This window comes from Coturnix japonica, chromosome 1 (assembly GCF_054131305.1).
Source record: "Coturnix japonica strain WE chromosome 1, WE-NBRP24, whole genome shotgun sequence".
Taxonomy (NCBI): Eukaryota; Metazoa; Chordata; class Aves; order Galliformes; family Phasianidae; genus Coturnix; species Coturnix japonica.
In genome coordinates, this window is record NC_140663.1 from 100,201,472 (window position 1) to 100,221,008 (window position 19,537).

The window sequence follows — 19,537 nt, forward strand, 5'->3', positions numbered from 1 at the left end:
TTTTAATCATCCTAAGAGCGTAAAGTAATATTGCAGTATTTGCAAACCTTTCTGTAACCTTCCAGGCAAAGAAATACCACCGAAGTTAAACCACGTGGGCTTGTGCTTGCTCATCTTTTATCAAAAACTGTGCAGTGAAGGAGTCTGCCTACAGCCCTGAGTGGCAGCAGGAAGAGGCCCAAGTGTTTCTTTGTGTTGTCATATTGGGACCTTGGATGATGCTCCTTCTTCACTTCCTTACCCTTTGCTGTATGCTCATAGCAAACAGCACATTTAAACAGGGGTTCTGGGAAAACAACAGCAATAACAACACATATGTTAATTGTGGATAACTTCCATAATCAAGCATTGTACAACCTTTTGGGAATATTTTTCAAACAGTAACTCATTCCTGAAAACAGTGTGCCTGTATTGAGAGTGTTGTATCAGCTTCTTTGCAGTCTGGGCTTAGAAAATGAAAACTTATGTTCAGCTTTGTAAAATACTTAGAAGTAGTCCTAATTTGGCTTGCAGTTTTTCAGTAAATAGAGAGATGTTGCTGAAGGGAGAGTGGAGGGAAGAAGGAGGAAGAGTGATGAAGCACTACCAGAAAGCACAGGCCTCACTGAGCTGCCTCTCAGAACTGCTCCAAGCTCAGACCCAGGGCATTGTGTCTAGATGGGGAGCCTGGTTTGTCCTTGTACAGTTGGTCAGCTGGTGGACTATGGCTGTGGCTACAAGGGTGTCCAAGTACAGCTGAACTGGAGAATATGAATGTTGAGCCCAAGAAGAATGAGTTCAGCCTACAAAACAACTTCTTATATGGTGCAGGAAGTCCTTTCCCTCTCCAGTAGAAGCTCAGATGGATTTCTTGGCTTCAAGAAGAGAATTTAAAATGAAGAGCTAGGAGATCCAGTCTCAGACTGTTCAGCAGGTCCACCCTGACTCTAAAATTTTCACTTGGACAACACATCTTGTTCTGCTAGGGCAGATGGGAACAGCCTGCAGATACTTTTGCTTTTTTAACTACTTTAAAACAAAAACTCAAAGACACACAGGTTATGAAAACAGGATGTCAGGATGATCTTTTGTCAGAATAGATCACAAGAAGTTTGAGGGTTTTTTTCTTTTAGCTGCCTCTTTCTCTTTCTCTCTCATTTTCTTGCCCCCTCCCCCCTCCCCCTCCTAATTTCTGTCAGCACTGAGCATAGCTAGAGGGAGAGAGGAGGAGATGGCGGTGGCTGAGACACAGCTGTATGCAAAGGTGTCCAACAAACGCAGGAGCAAAAGCCCATCTGCACTCCTCGAGTCTCTCCTGGCCAAAGGATTCCCAGCTCACATCGCGTGAGTAATGTTTTCAGCTGCTTTTGTACATTGAAAGGTGGTTCTTGCATCTGCTTAAATGCATACAGCTTGCGTTTTCCATCAAGAGAACGTGCTGCTTCTTGGGGGTGATGATATCTCCACAGGAGGAGCAGGTCTGTCTCATTTTGAATACCTTGTAGAGCACTGTGTATTGATCTTATTGCTGAAACAACTTGTTCTGTATCCATTTCTAAAACTACTCTGGGTATCTGAAAGCACATGCTCTTCTGCACCCAGAATTTGAGAGGCTTCACAATGAGTTAAGAAGTTGATATCCATAGTTCACTCTAGGGATGAATCCTTTCATTTTTTTTCTACTTAACACTGTTATTACAAGGGAACTAAATGTGGATGTGGCTTCTATACAAATATTTTTTCAGGCCTGGCAAACAAAAGTTCTGTCTCGGTTTTGTCACAGGAGACTGTTTTAAAAGGGTAAGCTTTCCTTAACAAGATGCCACATTAGTCTTTCTGTCCTAAAAATGAATCTTGTTTCAAAAGTATGTCCTACCAGGAAAATGTCAAGCCCTGTCCTTGGCTTGCTCCATCTGAGGGAGGATGAACTGGTGGCAGCACTTCCAATTGAGTTAATAAAAACTCAGTTAATAAAAACTAGTTAATAATCAGTTACTTGAGGTCAACTCTTTCCCCAGATATGGCTCTGGTCAGTAAGAGAGGCCTGGAGGTTTTACAGAGCATCAATAAATTTCTGAAGGGAATTTGGACTGTTTGGACTCTGTGGTGGCAGCCAGTTGTACCATTGACTTAAGACTGAAGAAAATAAGTCCTTCCACTGAAGTGTCAAAGAAGTTCTTACACAAGTGTTTGAAAAAGGACATAATTATCACTGTAAACTCCATTCTAGACTGAAAATTAAGCAAGCTGATCAGGCTCTGTTTTTTGGGAACAACTGATGCTTAGTGAAGCATCTTTAGATGTGATGCGTACAATTTACAGGGAAGTTGTGGGTTCCTTATTCCTGGTTATGCCCAGTGGAATTTTAGCTGTGGAGCTTAAAATCTGCCTTGTTGTTTTTCTAGTAGATAGTATGAGTATGGTCACCCCAAAATAAAGTCTGGTTTCTATACTGTATGTTATGTTCTTCAAACTGCCTTCAAAACATTTTCTCCGGTAATTGACGTGGCTTTGTGCTTTCCAGGCCAAAATCAAGACACAGCAAAGCGCAATGCAACATAAAATGGCGGAAAGTCCAAAAGCACTTTATTTATTTGTTTGTTTGTCTTTACAGACTTTAACACATCTAAAAATTGGACTGTAGTTTATAAAGCTTTTTAGCTGTTTCCGTAGGTCTTGGCCTCCGACATAAAAGAAAGTTCTGAAAATTTGCTCTTTTGTGACATCCTGGCCTATGAAAAGTAAGCCTTGTTGAAAATATTTATTTTTATTTATTATTTACATTATGAAATGCTTCATAATGTTGGACAATCATGCAAAAGCAACATTTTCAGAAAGTACAAAACACTAAAACTTGATGATAGAGCCTACCAGCAGATGAGCATAATGAATATCTCATGCTCTGATAGAACTGAAATGTGATCGCTGTTTTCTGCCTTAAGGAAGAACCAGCTTGTTCTCCCTGTAAATATATTATTTTGAATGCAGATTTAAAAAGATTTATTCCTACAGTTTATCTGAACGAATTAGGCATGTACAGGATTTATCGTATGCATTATCTTTTAACCTCCGCTGCTCATCTTGGAAGCGCAGGATGTCTAATTACAGCCTAATGTTTTAATAACACTGAGGGCTGAGAAACCCTGCTGGACAGCATCCTAATACCAACTTTATATGATGGGATGAAAGATGGAAACAGACACAGAGAGGAGCGTGGGAGAGCAAGGAGATGATGCTGAGCATCATGACAGGCCGTGGCCCCAGGTCTCCAGTTGTCTTATTACTTTTACGATCGCACAGAGTTTATGTAAAGAAAAACTGCTGTCAAGCTCTGCTTGTCTTTGGGGCTGTTTACAAAAAGCTTGTCTCCAAATGGGAGGGGTGGCATGGCATAAAGTGATAAAACACTCACAGTGAATTGTAGCAGTAGGTGACAAAGTTCTGGCCAAGCAGAAGTAATCATTTACATTCCAGCAGGGTATGACAATAAAGGCTGCATGGGGAGCACAATGAAAACACAAATTGTTCATGTTTGATGTGATAGAGAAGAGAGAGTCAGCAGAGAGGCGATGCAGGTCACAGAGGAAACAGGGCCACTTTTGATCAACTAGTTCATGCTTTGGGGATTGATTTGGCCATGGTAGTCAATTTTAATTTTAAAGAGGAGAAAGGTAGAAGGTAGAGCTTGAGCGGAAAGACTCGAGTTAGTCTTCAGCTGTGCTGATCCTCCACTAAGAAGCCAAGTATGGTTGCACATGCACAGATGTATATTTCATTGTTTTTAACAGACCCATGTGTGGTTTTGCATTAGAAGGAAAAGTCTGGGAAGAAGCAACCACAGCAAGATGAAGACTTGCTCCTTAACGCACCTATGGCACTCCAGTACATACATAGGTGCCATACGGATGGAGGGAGGATAAAGATGTGAGGACTGGGTTAAGCAAATGGATGCCCTCAGGACACAGATGTCAGAAAAGATAACCTTAAGAAAGAAGGAAGGATAAGCACATGTGGAGTAATTTGGCAGTTTTTCTTCCATTTCTACTACCTCTCATTCCCTTTCATGTCACTTTTGAGAAGTTTACAGGTGGATTGCAGGGCTGGAAATGAAACACTGTGAACCCTTCAGCCTTCAAGAACTCAGCATTTGCTCACAAAGACTCTGCCACATAAAGGATGTCAATGGCATTTTGAAAGCCCTAGCTATTCTCCTCTCTGGTGACCAGCGATAGAACCTGTGGGAACTGAAACAGGGGAGGACCAGGTTGGAGGTTGGGAAAAGGTTCTTCACCAGAGGTTGGTGGGCATGGAATGGGCTGCTCTGGGCAGTGGTCACAGACCCAAGAAGCTGGAATTCAAGAAGTGTCTGCACAGTGCTCTCAGACACAGGATTTGATTTTTGGGTGGTCTTGTGTGAAGCCAGGAGTTTACTCCATGATTGTTGTGTGTCCCTTCCAACTCAGGAGATCCTATGATTCTGTGAAAAGGAAATATGAACCAAATTTGATCCCAAAGAACGTCAGTTGAATAAAAGGGAGAAAATGGAGATATTGTATGTTATCTTGGAATTCATTTGTGGCTTGGGTCTGGCTTTCTTCTGGGTTATGGGGAATCCTCAGTCCAGATTTTCAAACCCCAGATGTTTTGTTTAGGTTGTATGTGTGGCAACTTGAATCTAGCACCTGAATCTGAGCTTCTCATTAATTATACTATCAATAGAGCAAATCCTGTTCTTACAGCATGTGGAGAGAGACCTAAACCAACCCTAAGGAAACCCATTTAATCAGTAGGGGTGGTAAGCAAACATCTCCAAAACACATTCTATGGATATTCCATGGAAAGAGCAGATTACCAGTCTGCAAGGAATTAAAGACATGAAGCAGAGCAGACTGTCTGGAGGGCTTCAAGAACATTAATATGTGCCAGGAATAACCTTGTCATTATAGGTTAGGTTATTACAGGTATACATTGTGCTGAAAAATAGAATCCATTGTCACAGCATGTCCATTTTTCTTTAATGTATTAAAGTCATCGAAAACAATTTTAATGTTTTCTGCTATTCTAATGAATCCAGTTTGTTTTCATTTGGTTTGTGGGTTGTTTTTTGTTTTTTTTTCTAGGCAAAAAGCCTTGGTTGCTACTGGTCAAAAGTCAGTAGAAGATGCTGCAAAATGGTAAGCACTTGTGATTTCTGAGGAGTGCTTTCACATCAAAACTGATTAAAAACACTTGTTCACATACTGATTCTGTTACTCAGAATGAAGTTAGCTGCTTTTGAAGACCTAGCATATGAGGTTGGTTTGTTTGTTTGTTTGTTTTTCATTTTAGTTCATCAGAGAAAGAAATAATTGTATTACAGTAATTCTGGGAAGCAAGGTTATTTGCTGAGGGTCTGGGGTAAATCAAGAGTTAGGGAGCAAAGAGACTCATGGGCAGAAGCAACTACTTTAACCACAGTGATATCTCACAGGACTGGGGGACTGGCTGCTCTGGGCAGACATCTGTCCCCAGTTTCAAGCCTCTTAATTATGGGCTATTCACTGCAATAGGGCTATAGTATCTGAGCTGTGATTGTGTGCATACATGGGGCATAACCAGATAGGCATTCAAAGCTACATCACAATAAATGTGCTCCCTGTCTTATCATGGTGCTTGTGTTTTGTAGGACCTCGTGGTGCACACCCAAGGAAGCCAAGAAAAGAAGAGTAGGTGGCTTACGTGCTTTCTCTGTGTGATATGTTTTGTTTTCAGGTTGCATTCTCACTGCAACGATCCCTCTTTGGATGACCCAATCCCCCAGGAGTATGCTCTTTATTTGTGCCCCACTGGCCACTTGTATAACTGCCTGCAAGTGTTCTGGAAGGAGAGCAAGCGCCAGTGCGGGAAGAACAGAGCCCATGAGATTTTCCCTCACATCACACTCTGTGACTTCTTCACGGTAAGGAACAAAAAGTGATTACTGGTGGAACTGGACAGCCTGGTAATTCCAAGCCAACAGGCTATTGCTATGGTACCATTGCTATAGAGCAGCTGCACAAAATATATCATACTATCATGTATATCATACTATCATGTGTAATCATGCTGCTGAGCATAATGAAAATACAAGCATTTTTTTGCAAAATATAGAATAGTGTGGTGACTTGCAGCCATTCGTCACAATTATGCAAACCAAAAAACATTAATAACGAATGCTGTGCTCTCGAGAAGTGTTGAGTTTAAAGGCCTGACCTTGGAAGAGATGCCTGAATTGTAAACCTCACCTCACACACCTCAGCTCTGTTTCAGGTAGTATATTTCTAGGGATGAATGCACACCCTCCAGTGCTATTCTATGTTCCTCAGCTGTCAGCAGTAGATGACTTGGATGCTTTCCATATAGGATGTAAGACTCACTGCCCTGCTCCCACCTCTACCTCCCAACCCAAACTCTCCTGTCTCCTGACACCCTGCATCTCCTGCGCCTGAGAGGAGCAAATAGCTCTGCTAAGGAAAAAACAAAAGTCACAGTGTGGAACTGGAGCATCATTTATGTCTGTGACTTTGGCTTTATGGCATAAATTCAGTCTTCTTCTATTTACTTCTTAAATTGTTTAACTGACACTTTTTGTGGAAGCATGGCTTTGTACAATCCTTGAATAAGCTGTAACTAAGGGACAAAAGATCCCAATTACAAAGAATCCATATTAGCCTTCCTATGTATGTTGCTCAGCTCTTAATTTTTTACCAGAGCAAAGGACTGTAGGATAAATTCTTACTTAGAACTGAAGAGAGAAGTCATGAACTCTGCCTCATTTCAGTTTACTTCAGATGGTAAAATCTCATGCTTTTTCTTCCTTCACTTAATGGTAAAAGACCCCATCTCCTGAGGTAGTGTCATCACACAGGCATATTTGTAGGTGTGTTATTTTTCTAAGTAATGCCCATCCAGTTTTCTGGTGTAACTTCACAAGACAGGCTGCCACAGTGGCTATTGATCTTACAGTGTAAAGGATGCCCTTCCTCTGTTTTTTTTACAGTGTGAAGACCAGAAAGTGGAGTTACTGTATGACATCTTAAAGAGAATCTGCAACAGCTTTGCACAGAGATTTCCACCAACTGTTTCCTTATCATTACACTCATCCACCAGCTACCTTGGTTTCTTTGTTGGTGACAGCGATGCAAATATCCTCAAAGAGTTTGCTGTGGCCTTCTCTTCAGAAGCTTCAGCCCTGGCAGGTGGGATCAACATAAGAGGGCTGAGTGGGCTGTTGTGCAGAGGCATAGACATGATAAGGAAACCATCTCCCATGTCTCCACAGCTGTGTGGCAGATGTTTTACTGCTGACAAGCACATTTTCCTTCCACAGATTCAAAAACAATGTGGCTAGAGGAGCTTGATTTAGATTCTGAAGACGTGCTGCTTTTGTCTAGGAGGTTTTTGCTGAACTCTGTGTACAAGAAAAGAGAAAGATGCTAGCAGTCTTCATAAATTTATTCTTTTTTTAGGAAATCCAGGCAAACGTTTTACCTGGCAACATCTTTTAGGCAGCAATCCCTTAAAACAATATGCGATCTTCGTTTTCTGGCCACTTATGCTGTGCTGCTCATAATGGGTTTTGAAATTACCAGAGGGTTATTCCATTTTGAGCTCTTACAGAGTCATTTCTGTGGAACTGGCTTCATTGGGTTTGTTATTATCTGGTTTTCCTTCCTTTACTTTTCTTATACTGGCCCACAAACTGAAATGTTTGTCAGTGTAACTTGAGAGGCCATCAGGATCAGGATATATAAGATAGAAAGAGGTCTACTCCTAAATACCCCTATTCCTCTGTACCCAACCTCTACTTTGTCTTTTCTTCATCAAGTACCAGTGCCATGATTGTGTGAGAACAGAAACAAAAGAGAAAATACTTGTTTGGAAGAAATAAACCAAATCATAACTGTACCCTATTCAGAGTTCTCTGTCTCACGTGCAGACTAGGGAAGACAGACCTTTCCACCTTGGGGATATTCAGCTCTCCATGGCCAGGCTGAGGAGGAAGGCAGAAATGAATAAAAGAAGAAATGCAGCCCATCAGGCCTGGTTTTTCCCTCATGCTCACATAAGTCTGTCTCCTCCTGAATCTGAGTCACCCATCTCCTTTCGGTGGTTGTGTGCAGCTGGGGATCTCCCGCATCCCCGGAATTGTTCATCTAAGGCATAGCAAGGGCAAACAATTTTTTACACTCATACCACCAGTGTGTGAAGTGCTTTTTACATTCATAGTTGTCAGGGCAATAAATACAATAAGGAAATACAGAAGTATATTTTAAACCAAGCTTATGGAACTAAGGAAGGGAGACCTCTGTAACCACCTAGGAGCAGGCACATACTTACAGACACTGGTGCAACAAGCACCATATAAACACTTCCCATGATACTGGGAAACTTCAGCCATCAGCGGAGACTGAAATGCCTCAGCCTTTGGATGGCTTGGTCTGGGAAAGACAAATTCCATACATCAGGCAGAGAAATGAATTCCAACAGTTTGCTTCTCCTCTCAGTTTAAGCCAAGGCTCCAATTCAGTGCAGATTTCTGAATTATTTTGGCATGAATAAAGCCACGACATCTGGTAAAACAATTATTTAATAAAACTATGGTCTACGCTTCTACTAATTATGAAGATATTTCCTGAATCATGCAAAGCATGCAGGATAAAATACAAAGAGCTTTAAATGGCCTTCCCTTCTAAGTCATGATGCAAGTTGGTTTCTTTATTCCTAGACTGTCACGTGAAGCCCTGCCTAAAGCAGCTCCACCTTACCTTGGCTCACAAGTTCTGTCCTCACCACCAGAAGACTCTGGAACAACTCGCCAAATGCATTAACCCCGAGGAGACCTGCCACTGGGTAGCTGCTCTCTACTCAAGGGACATGCGTTTTGTGCATTACCAGGTACTGTCATTGGGTTTATTAAATTTCTGGGTCTCTAGTTAGAATATATCCTGCAGTCATCTTGTATGTTTTGTTTTGTTTTTTTCCGTGGAGAAAATCAGTACATGCACAGTAGAGTGCTCAAAATGTATGGCTGCTTCAAATATCTATTTGGGCTGAAAAAACTTTATTCTTGAGTCTATAAGAGATGTGTTTACGGTTACCTGCTTGACCTGCATGTCAGCAAGATCCAGTTCCAAACTGCAGCAGAAGAACTCATCTTACAGTGAGCTATGAGAAAATAAAAGAGACAGGAAATTATGACCTTTGAACATTTCCTTGTCAAATCACTGCTCTGCAGTAAAACTGCATTCAGCAGAATAAGTTTGATTTTTTTATTGTTCAGCAATGATGAAAAGGCACGGGTTAAAGATCAGTGAGCAGGGCACGGTTTTCCCTGGTCAACTTCAGTTTACAGCATTTTTAGTTTAAAACAGTCAATATTTTTACCAGTTTTCATTTCCAAATTTAAACTACAGAATGATGAACAACTGGTTTTGTTTTGTTTTATCCAGACCAGTATATTGTTTTGGTTTGAATCTCATGTTTTGACTTGAGAGAGCTGAAAGTAATCACTGAAATAGCTGATAATTCTTTTGCTGTCTCTGTTTTCACATATGCCACACTAGTTACAGGGGGGAAAAAAGCAATATTCTGAATGCTGAGTGCCTATTTTTACACTCATTGTGTATTCATTGTTACCTGTCTGCTGAAGTACGAAGTCAGAGCAAGCTGCAGTGTGGGAAATGGTGCTGATGGCAGTGGCTGACACAGGTTTAGCCATACATCCCCTCTGTGCTGCAGCCCTTGCAACCAGCTCTCTGCCTGACCCAGCTCTGTCCTTCCACCAGACGCTGCGGGCTCTGTTCCAGTACAAACCCCAGAATATTGATGAGCTCATGATAAATACTGGAGACTTCATCTACGTCAACCCAATGCAGCAGTCTGAAGTCAGCGAAGGCTGGGTCATTGGGACCTCACACCAAACTGGGTGCAGGGGTTTTCTTCCTGAAAACTACACAGAGAGAGCCAACGAGTCAGACACATGGGTTAAGCACAGGTTGGTTGTGGTCCACTCTGTAAGTGCTGGGGTTTCATGGTGCCAGGGTTTTATGCAGCTGCTGCTCCTCCTTGCTGCTGGGAAAGAGCTGGAGGTGAGGTGAGCAGAGGGGACTTTGGTGTCTGGGTGGGAAAATGAAATTTCTTAATGAGAAGTGATAGGACACGTGCACGTGGAAACCTGGAGTCCAGCTGCTCAAAGAGTAGCTTTTATGTGATCTTGAAAAACCTGAAGCACAGCATCACAGAATGATCTGGGTTGGAAAGGACCATGAAACCACCCAGCCCCTACCCTCTGCCATAGGCAGGGCTGCCACCCATCAGATCAGGCTGCCCAGAACCCCATCCAATCTGTCCTTTAGCACCTCCAGTGTTTCTTCTTTTGTCTCATTTCAGGAGGTAGCATAACCAACTTGAAATTAAATGAATTAAACCTTACAAAGTTTACTTCACCATCTCGTGCTCACTCATGCTATGTCGATTCAACCTGTATCAGCCAACATCTCACTGGCTTCCTGTGTGGCAAATGATTCTTCTAGTTTAGAACTGTTTTTACTTTACTAAGAGGCATGGATTTGATTCACACTGAGCTCTTAGAGGCAGAGAGGTGACAACCAAGTTAGTTTTTACTGCTTGAAGCTCAAACTTCAGAATAGTTACACCCAATATATATCATCAGTTCATATAATTCTACTCTTATTTTTACTCGAACAAAGTGGTAAAATGGATTGCATGTGTCTGAAAGATGTTGAGTGTAATATGGAATCTTGGTAATCATATGTCTATGACCAAAATCCGTACTTAAAAATCTCTTCTATTTTTGTGTGTGCCCATATGTTGTGTGTGCACTGCTTCTGCTTTTTCTCCAGGGAATATGCTTTTGTGCCAGCTTCAGCACTTTTCACCCAATCCACAAATGAACCTAATGTTAAGCTGAATGAAGAAGTCCACAATCCTGTTATGTCAAGGAGTGTAACCGATGTTCTTTCACTTCAGGTAGCTGGGATTTCATTTCGTATCTTTGCTATGTGGTGGTGCATGATATGCTATTAAGTAAAAGCATATATTAAATTTAATACTATCTTCCTGGTTCTCCTTAACATTTTCATGTTATGTTGTAATGAAGATATGTAGTGTATGCATACATTGCATGTATATTTACAGTACTATATCTCATAAATATTTTGTAGTATATGTAATGTATACACAAAGCTCACTTTTGCAAAAGCCACATCCTTCCACTAGCTCACATGTGCTCTTTAACCCCTCATCTTGCTCAGACCCATGGAAGAGCCACTGCTTACCTTACCAAGGAACATGTTTTGCAGATGTTCATGTCTTCAATCTAGGAGTTTCCCCAGCCTCTGAGCACCTCCCAGCCAGAATACTGAGACCACAAAACCTCAAACTCTGATCTTACAACAGCTCATTAGTGCCTTATGGCAGAAATGCAGCAGTATTTATCGAAATACCTGAACACATATCTGATACCACTTCTTAAGAATTCCCTTCTCTGTTACTGAAGATAGATGTCGCTAACCTTGGTGTTGCAACAATAATGCTGTGATGAGTTGCTCTTTAAAAAGTTTTAAAGCTTTTCAGCCATTCTTACTCATCTTTTCATCTCTGTCTATATTCATTGTAAACTGACTCCTACATACTTAGAATGTATTTGTAGCCTCATGCAGACTAACGGAAAACAAGGCCTCAGATAAGACCTGGGCTCACTAATGACTTGACCATACACTGCTGGAAAAATGTAAAATCTCTGTTTTCATTTGGAAAAAAAAGGATAAGATTGATGTTAGAAGTGAATATTATGCCTTAAATCAGCTAGCTACTTTCCCTTTTTGTTTATACCAACTACACAATACATACCAATATAGCTCCTTCCCACGGTGGAATGAAAAGATTTATCAGCATTACCTTTCACTAGAATAAACACTGAATTTAAATCTAACCTGTAGCCCATGAAGATCAGAGATATTCCTCATTTGCTTTCAACAGAGACCTAGTCAGGCTGACTTTTGTCCTAAATATTCTAGTCCGTTTTATCAATTTCATTCTCTCCCCTTCTGTGGTTGTTATTAATCCTTTGGGACAGCCCTGCTGGCCCTTGCTCTGTTAGACAGCATCCCCAAATCCAGATTTTTCATGAGTATTGTTTATAATATTGTAATGGGAAGTAATTTTCATATAGCTTTCTCAGAACACCAGTCTGCGAAGGGGTGTGCTGGTGATGCGCCATGGGGAAAGAGTTGATCAGGTCTTTGGGAAATCCTGGCTTCAACAGTGCTTAACTGCAGATGGTGAGTAATATCATGGGAGCTTCTGAGCAAACCTGAGCCCAAACTTCTTTACTCCAGTAATAAATACAAGGGATACAGGCTTCTATGTGTAGGTATATATGCTGACACAGAAAAGTGAATAATGACACACAGTCAGACACAACGCTTCTTTGACCTGCACCTAACCATCATCATGTCATAGAATCCTTAGAATTGAAAGAGACTTTTAACTCCCCTGCCATAAAAATGGACATATACAGCTAGACTAGGTTGCTCAGAGCCTGGCCTTTATGTCCTGCTGTACTTTATGTTTGTTTTGGATAAACACCGCAGAACAAACAGTGCTCTTGAACGATTCATACATATTGCTGACAGAAGCACAAAACATAAAATCTCTACCATTAGTTACTCAAATGACCTGGCTGGGGCTTATCAGACATCTCTACCTTTCCATGCTCTTTCTCCTCCACTCCCTTCTTTTCTTCCTTTGGGAGCTTGAAGAAGAGATGATATTTTTGTTAGGACAGGCAACGTCCCAAGTCAGTGTTTTGAATTTAAAATGTGATCTCTTTGAGGTAATTAGTAGTCACTGGGGTTTTTAACAGGGCTCCAACCTGTTTTTATTTGCCAGCAGAAATATAATTCTGGGCTGAGAATTCAAAATGAATGGAGCCATTACAATGAAAGGCAGCCAGGGTGTTTTGTTGCTTCCTCCCTCACATCACAGCAAAATGTTCCACCTTGTTTTAGGAAAATACTACAGAGCAGACCTCAACTTTCCTTCCACCCTACCAAAACGGAAAGACAACGTGAAGCATTTTGAGCATGATCCTCCTTTATCTTCTTGCGGTGTTTTCCAGTCAAGACTTATTGGTAAGGTGGATAATTTCTTGCTGCAAATGTATGGGTTTGGGAAACAAACTCATCATCTGGCAAAGCTCACACTGGCTTGTTAGTAGAGAAACTTGCTAGCAGCACCATTTGTGGTAACCATTCTGGATGGATAACTGCTGCAAGAACTTATTAAACAGTAAAATATATAGAGAGGCTGGTTGTTCATCTTCAAGACCAGTTCCTGGCCAAGGAAACCGCAACACTACCTGTGCCCTGCTGCACATCCGCAAGGGAGTAATGTCTCATTCACTTGTCACTGGGGAAGGAGGTTGGCTGGAGGACACAGCTTCATGGTCAGCAGACTGTGGTCAGCTCATCACAGATAAAGCTGCTGGCTGGGTTATATGGGTTAGTTTGACTCAGTTTGCTCACGAAACGAAGTTATTTCTGCACCCCGAGCACACACGTCTGATGTTGACAACAGAAGTCTGGTGCAAATGCTTAACTGCTGTTTGCAGATTTTCAGACATTCTTCTATAAGGACCTTTTCAACACTCTGTCCCAGCCTTTTCTTTTTTCTTTTTTTTTTTTTTTTTTACTGAAATACTTTTGCAATAGTTTCTCATTTATGATGGTTAGTGAAAGAGCACCTCATATTGCTGTTCCCACCAGGGGAAGCTCTGCTGGACCAGGAGGTGACAGTCAGCTATGTGTACTCATCGCCCGCCCTACGCTGCATACAGACAGCCCAACACATTCTACAAGGTAAAGCATAAAAAATGAAAATGTCTGTGTCAAACTTCCATTGGAGGTAGCCAGCAGGAGCAGGGAGGTGGTCACCCCTCTGTATTTAGCACTGGTGTGGCCACATCTCAAGTTCTGCGTTCATATTTGGGCCTCCCACTACAAGAAAAACATTGAAGCCGTGGGGCATGTCCAGAGAAGGGCAGTTAAGCTGTGAAGGGTCTGGAGCACAAGTCTGATGGGGAGTGGCTGAGGGAATATGCATTGTTCAGCCTGGAGAAGAGAAGGTTCAGGGCAGACTTTGTTGCTCTCTACAATCACCTGAAAGGAGGTTGTGGAGAGATGGGAGCTGGCCTCTTCTCCCAGGTAACAATAAGTTCACTGTTCATCATCATCCTTACATCCACAGTAGAATGAGTACGCATTTCTCATGGGAAATGGTGCAACCCAATGACCTCTCTTGAGAATAATAAACAAAAGGGTGTATCTTTTTACAACAGAATTAAATTTCTGATGTTGTAGAATGGTTTATTGCCCCACAGAGGGTCACTGTAGAAAATGTTATATAAAAATGAGTAAAAAAAGACATTTCCTTTATAAAGCTTATTCAGACCAAAACATTGCTGAGGGCTTCTGCTCACCTCTGTACTTTGATGGTTTAACAAGAGAACTCCAGAAATAAACAATAATAATAGCAATATAGCTACAACATAATATAGTAATAATAATAGTGCAATTTTTTGTGTGTCTTAACATCAGTCCAACAAGAATATGTTGGCTTCATTTAAACACGATCCTCTTTTTTACCAACAATAAGCCCTTGAGTTAATGAAAATGTTACAGCAAACAAGGCAGAATGTATTGCCCAAATGTAACACTTTGAGTACACCTTCTTTTTAAGAAATACAGCTTGTCTTTGCAGGGCTTAAACTAGACCAAAAAGTCAAAATCAGGGTGGAACCAGGACTGTTTGAATGGACCAAGTGGGAAGCAAGCAGAGTAATTCCAAACTTTATGACTCTCACAGAACTGTCAGAGGCTTCTTACAACATAGATACAAGTTACAGGTAATTTCTTCCTGTCTAGCTATTAAAGCCACTTCTTTGTTCCCTGAGGTACCTCCTTCCTCATGTTATGTTGTAAATGGTTAGGGACATTGCAAACAATGGATGATGCCAATCAAATTCAAGACTGCCTGGCCTGTCCCCAAAGATATGCAGTCTTCTGTCTCATGGCAAGAATCAGCTTTGTTGCTCTAACATGGAGACAATATGGGCATTTTTAGAAATGGGCACACACCTGAAGCTTGCATACAGCATTAGCCTTGCTCTGGAGCTGCTTTTATATTCATTGGGTTGAGAGAGGTGACCCACCCCAGCACGAGCCAGCTGTCCTTGTGATCTTTGGGGGGCAGCAGGACAGTTCATGCCAAATTCGGTCGGAGAAGACATTGTTAAGAGTTGCAGCAAGGATTTTTTTGGGGCCCCCAGAGCTGAGAGAGGGGGCTGATGCTATTTCCGAGCACTTGCAAACCACAGAGGAGCAGGAAATGATTGGGCTCCAATTTACCTAGCTGCTCACTGTGCACTCTGGGGCTGTTCCGTGTGTGCAGTTGCACAGCCAGCTCCAGGAAATCACTCAGCTGAGAAAAGCAAGCATATCTTTCTTACATGTGTGTAAGAAAGAGGGACACAAACTTCTCAGATCATAATGTATTTCTTACAGCCAAGTGAACATCTTCATTTTAAACTTTGTGAAATGATAAAATCTTTCCTTTTCATGGGTCATAGATCATTCTAAAGTTTTTCAACAGTTTTTTTTTTTTCAACATGAGGTCACTTTACAGGACAGAGTGCAAGTGTTGAGCAGTGGGAAGTGGAGAGGAAAGCTCTGCAGCAGTGCCAACTGCAGCCTCACAGCTCGCTCAGGTCCAGGCAAAAGCGGAGAGGATGAGCTGTAACCCTGCACATTTGATGCCACTTTCTTCCTGTCATGTACAGGGTTCAAAATCCTCCGGTTGCAGGGGTAGTTTTACCATATTCACTCACTTCAAGGGACAGCCTTCACCTGGGTCAAGTCCCGGATTGTTCCATCAGCAGACTTAATCTAGCCGGAATTAGTATTAGCTATGATTAACAATTTAGCATGGGCCTGACACAAGGTTCTACCACTTATTTTCTACTTCTGCAGTTTGTGCTGCTGTAATGTATCAAGGACTCACCTGTAAAAGTACACTTTGATATCAAACCTTACTACAATATATTAACCTAATCTCTCTCCTGTCTATTCACTGAAAAAGGAGACTATCAAAATGGCAAGGGCAGGTTTTTTTGTAGAAAGAAGTAAACATTCTGGATTGTATCACAGCACATGGCTAATCATATAATCACACTTGCCAGCCACGGCTGCTAATTCCTCTAGCTCTCAGATTCAGAGAATTATATGAAAAATAGGAAGTGAGTTTGAGGAGGCTGAATTCTGTAGCCAAGAATTCCTAATATAAGCATCAGCCAAGAAAAGCAAGATGATTATTGAGGGGCAGCAAATCACTGTTGTCCTGCTGATTATTTTGCTAGTCCTACAGCCCTGGGGAGGCTGGTAGGTCTCTCATCACTAGGAATTTGGCCTCCCCAGCTGCCTATCCTTGGCACCACCAGCCACTGTGCATCAAAGCATGGTAGGCTCTGCCACCTTTTCCCATGTTTGAAACATGTCTTGTTTCAAACAACCTCCACTGTAAACTGGGAGTTTTATTGGTTTTCCTTGTTTCTGGTGCTTTATGAACTACAAGATGTGGGTGTAAGGTTTAATGTGAATTGCTGAGGTATCGGTATGTCAGTCAAGTCAGCGGATAAACCCACATCCTTTTAACCAAGTGCTTCCTCTCATGTGTCCTCATTCATTCATCTAGATTAACATGTATTTCTGATTATATTGTCAGGGGAAACATCCCACTCTCTTCTCTGGTCCCGTCAGAAAGTTATGAGGAATACGTGAGCAGAAGCTCTGCAGCTATAAAAGAAATTGTCACTGCCTGCCCCAGCAAAGGTAAAGGTTTCAGATCTTTGTATGTTCTGTCAGACGCTTTCAGTATCAGGAATAGGCATGGGTTTGTCAACAGAAGCACATTTATTATGGATTATTTGTATTGCACAGAGTTCAAGGTAGGCTTGTAGTTCTTGGCCTGGCCTGTACTAAGTTAAAATAAATACAATTTATAGAACAGAAAAGAAAAAGCAAAATTAAACAGAAGGCAGTAAAAAATTACAAGCGTATATACTTTGGTCATACTACTTGTGTCTAGGGATGATAATCAACATAAGAAAATTACTTTTCTGGAAAGCTGTTTGCTTAGCAAATACTTTTTCTCATTAGCTGGTATGTCTGCAACACATCAGGCTTTTTCTGACCAGCACAGTACACCCTGCCACATTACCAAAGATGTCTGCAAAGTCAGACAACCCCCTAACCACCTTTCTCTTCTTACCATGATGTTTCAGGTGTCATCCTCATTGTGGGGCATGGCTCTTCCTTGGCATCTTTCACCCGACCTCTGATAGGACTCCCTGCCAGAGACAGCAATGACTTTGCCCAGGCGGTCCGAAAGGTATAAAGACTTTTTATTCAGCAGGCAGCTTTGTGTGTTTCTGTGCTTTCAGTATGGAGCTTTCCCAGGCAGTGAGACTTGTGTAACTGTATGTCAGTACCACTGACATGAGCTCTCTCAGTACAAAAGGAATCTTGTGTAGTTTTAGTGTAGAACTAGTTGTCAAGAGAATTTTGTCCTGTTAAACAACATATTAGGAAATTTTCATTCAACCCCCATGCAAAGTCAGTATCAGGTAGCACCTGCATGTGAGAGGGGCACGGAAACCTCTCCCTCGAGCATGAGCCTCCTAACTATAGAAGCAGGACTAAGAGCCTTCCCTTTCCTCCTCATAGTGTTATGAGCATGAGCTGCAGCTATATTCGGTAAGTGACTCTTTAAATTGTACATTTTCAGGTCACTGCAAGTTCACAGCTTAAGTGTTCAGCTACAGAGTAAAGCAGAGAAGGCTTTTCTTGCCAGTTTCACAAGTGAGGCCCGCCCTTGAGACTGTTGTAGAGTTTCTTTGCCTGTTTTACTTGCATATTATCACCACTGACAGATTTTTTCACTCCAGTTTTCCTAACCTGCCTTGGTATTACTAAGAGGATAATACAGTCTTTAGATGTGTTTTTACTACCCACAGTTGATGCATGAGGAGTGAATAAATCTTGATTTTCAAATCCAAGTGTGAACTCAAGGTGATGGCACAAGGTCAGCTATTGCACAACAGGCATCCAGCCTGTTCTTAGTTTGTTTCAAAAGTGGCAAAATGTTCCAGACTGTCTTCAGAATGGTCTCAGAATCTGCTATTCTGTTCTGCTGCAAAACCAAAGCAATGACCCTGCTAGTAACTGCTGCTTGTATCCTTCCTTTCTAGATCCCTTCTCTGGGCATGTGTTTCTGTGAAGAGCTCAAAGAGGAGAAGAAATGGCTGATGGTTAACCCTCCAGTGAAGACATTAACTCACGGAGCAAATGCGGCATTTAACTGGAGAAATAGTGTCATGGAAGATTAGAAGGCCGGCTTTGTCCTTGCAGCTGCCAAAAACTGAGGTGAAGATACACTATGGTACAGCACAGTCCAATGATTCATCTAGAAAAGTTAGAGCGGATGTGAGTTGTCCTCTCTGAGTAGTCAAAGCACAGAAAGCAATTCAGTGCCTGAACTTCGCTTCCTTTTCAGTAACTGAGGAAAAACATAGGACCTGGCATAGAAGAGAGCAAATTCTACTGCAAAAGGCACTCTAGTAGACATTATTACATCTTCCAAGACCAAAATACAGCCAGTTCAGACACAGTATAAATGACTTGTTTCATGCACTTGTATATTTTCAGTCAAGCAGACTAATAAACTGAAAGAAGCAAACTCCGACCCAGAGATATCAGCTCTACTTAAAGCCAGTTGGTTTCCTGTTGACTCCTCCAGTTCTGCGAGAGCACAGGAGAAGGGGAAATAGCATACAGACAACATGTTTACCTCTTCTATAAAGTGGGTTCATTTTCTACCACAGCAGTTCTACTGCTCAGCGTTTCCACAGTGATTTGTGTTGCAACAGAAAAAAAAGGTCTTCCTTCAGAGAAAATTGAACCAATTGCTTTTACTGGGGCAAAGAAAGAAGTCCTGTGTTACTGTATTGGTGACAAAACCTTGATGTGAGCAACTCTAACTGCTGAACAATTCATGAGATGACACTGGCGGGACAACAGCTATGATGTGTGCTGCTCTGTGCCGAATCATATACATGGTGACACACTGGGTTGTCTGACTGGTCTCTGTAGCTCTTTGCTTGACTATATGTTTGATTAAAGTGTAGTCCCAATACTTTATGCACAAACAGGAACATGTCTTTACATGAGCTTCTTTTCCAAATGATCCTCCCAGATAACTGCCTCTAGGAAAGCACAAGTTTTTCTTTATATGAAAGCAGAAAATTTGAGGTTTCACTTTCTCTCTTTATATGAGTTTAAAAAAAAAAAAAAAAAAAAAAAAGTTCTCATTATCACTCTTCTTCTCCATGTTCTTTTTCAGTAGGTCTTTCTTGACATCTCTTTGCACTTGTGCCTATAGCCTGAAGGCACACAAGGGGAGC

The 19,537-nt window shown here is 41.6% G+C and overlaps 1 protein-coding gene across 1 annotated transcript; it reads left to right on the plus strand.

Annotated features, from left to right (window-relative positions):
- Positions 1 to 1,171: 1,171 nt before the first annotated feature.
- On the plus strand, positions 1,172 to 19,447 carry UBASH3A (ubiquitin associated and SH3 domain containing A). The gene is made up of 14 exons (XM_015883237.3): positions 1,172 to 1,323; positions 5,100 to 5,153; positions 5,731 to 5,917; positions 6,998 to 7,196; positions 8,726 to 8,895; positions 9,786 to 9,994; positions 10,863 to 10,989; positions 12,194 to 12,302; positions 13,032 to 13,154; positions 13,788 to 13,880; positions 14,782 to 14,926; positions 16,801 to 16,907; positions 17,360 to 17,466; positions 18,326 to 19,447. The coding sequence occupies exons 1-14, from the start codon at positions 1,211 to 1,213 to the stop codon at positions 18,461 to 18,463; spliced, it is 1,881 nt and encodes a 626-aa protein (XP_015738723.2). The 5' UTR covers positions 1,172 to 1,210; the 3' UTR covers positions 18,464 to 19,447.
- The last annotated feature ends 90 nt before the right edge of the window (positions 19,448 to 19,537 follow it).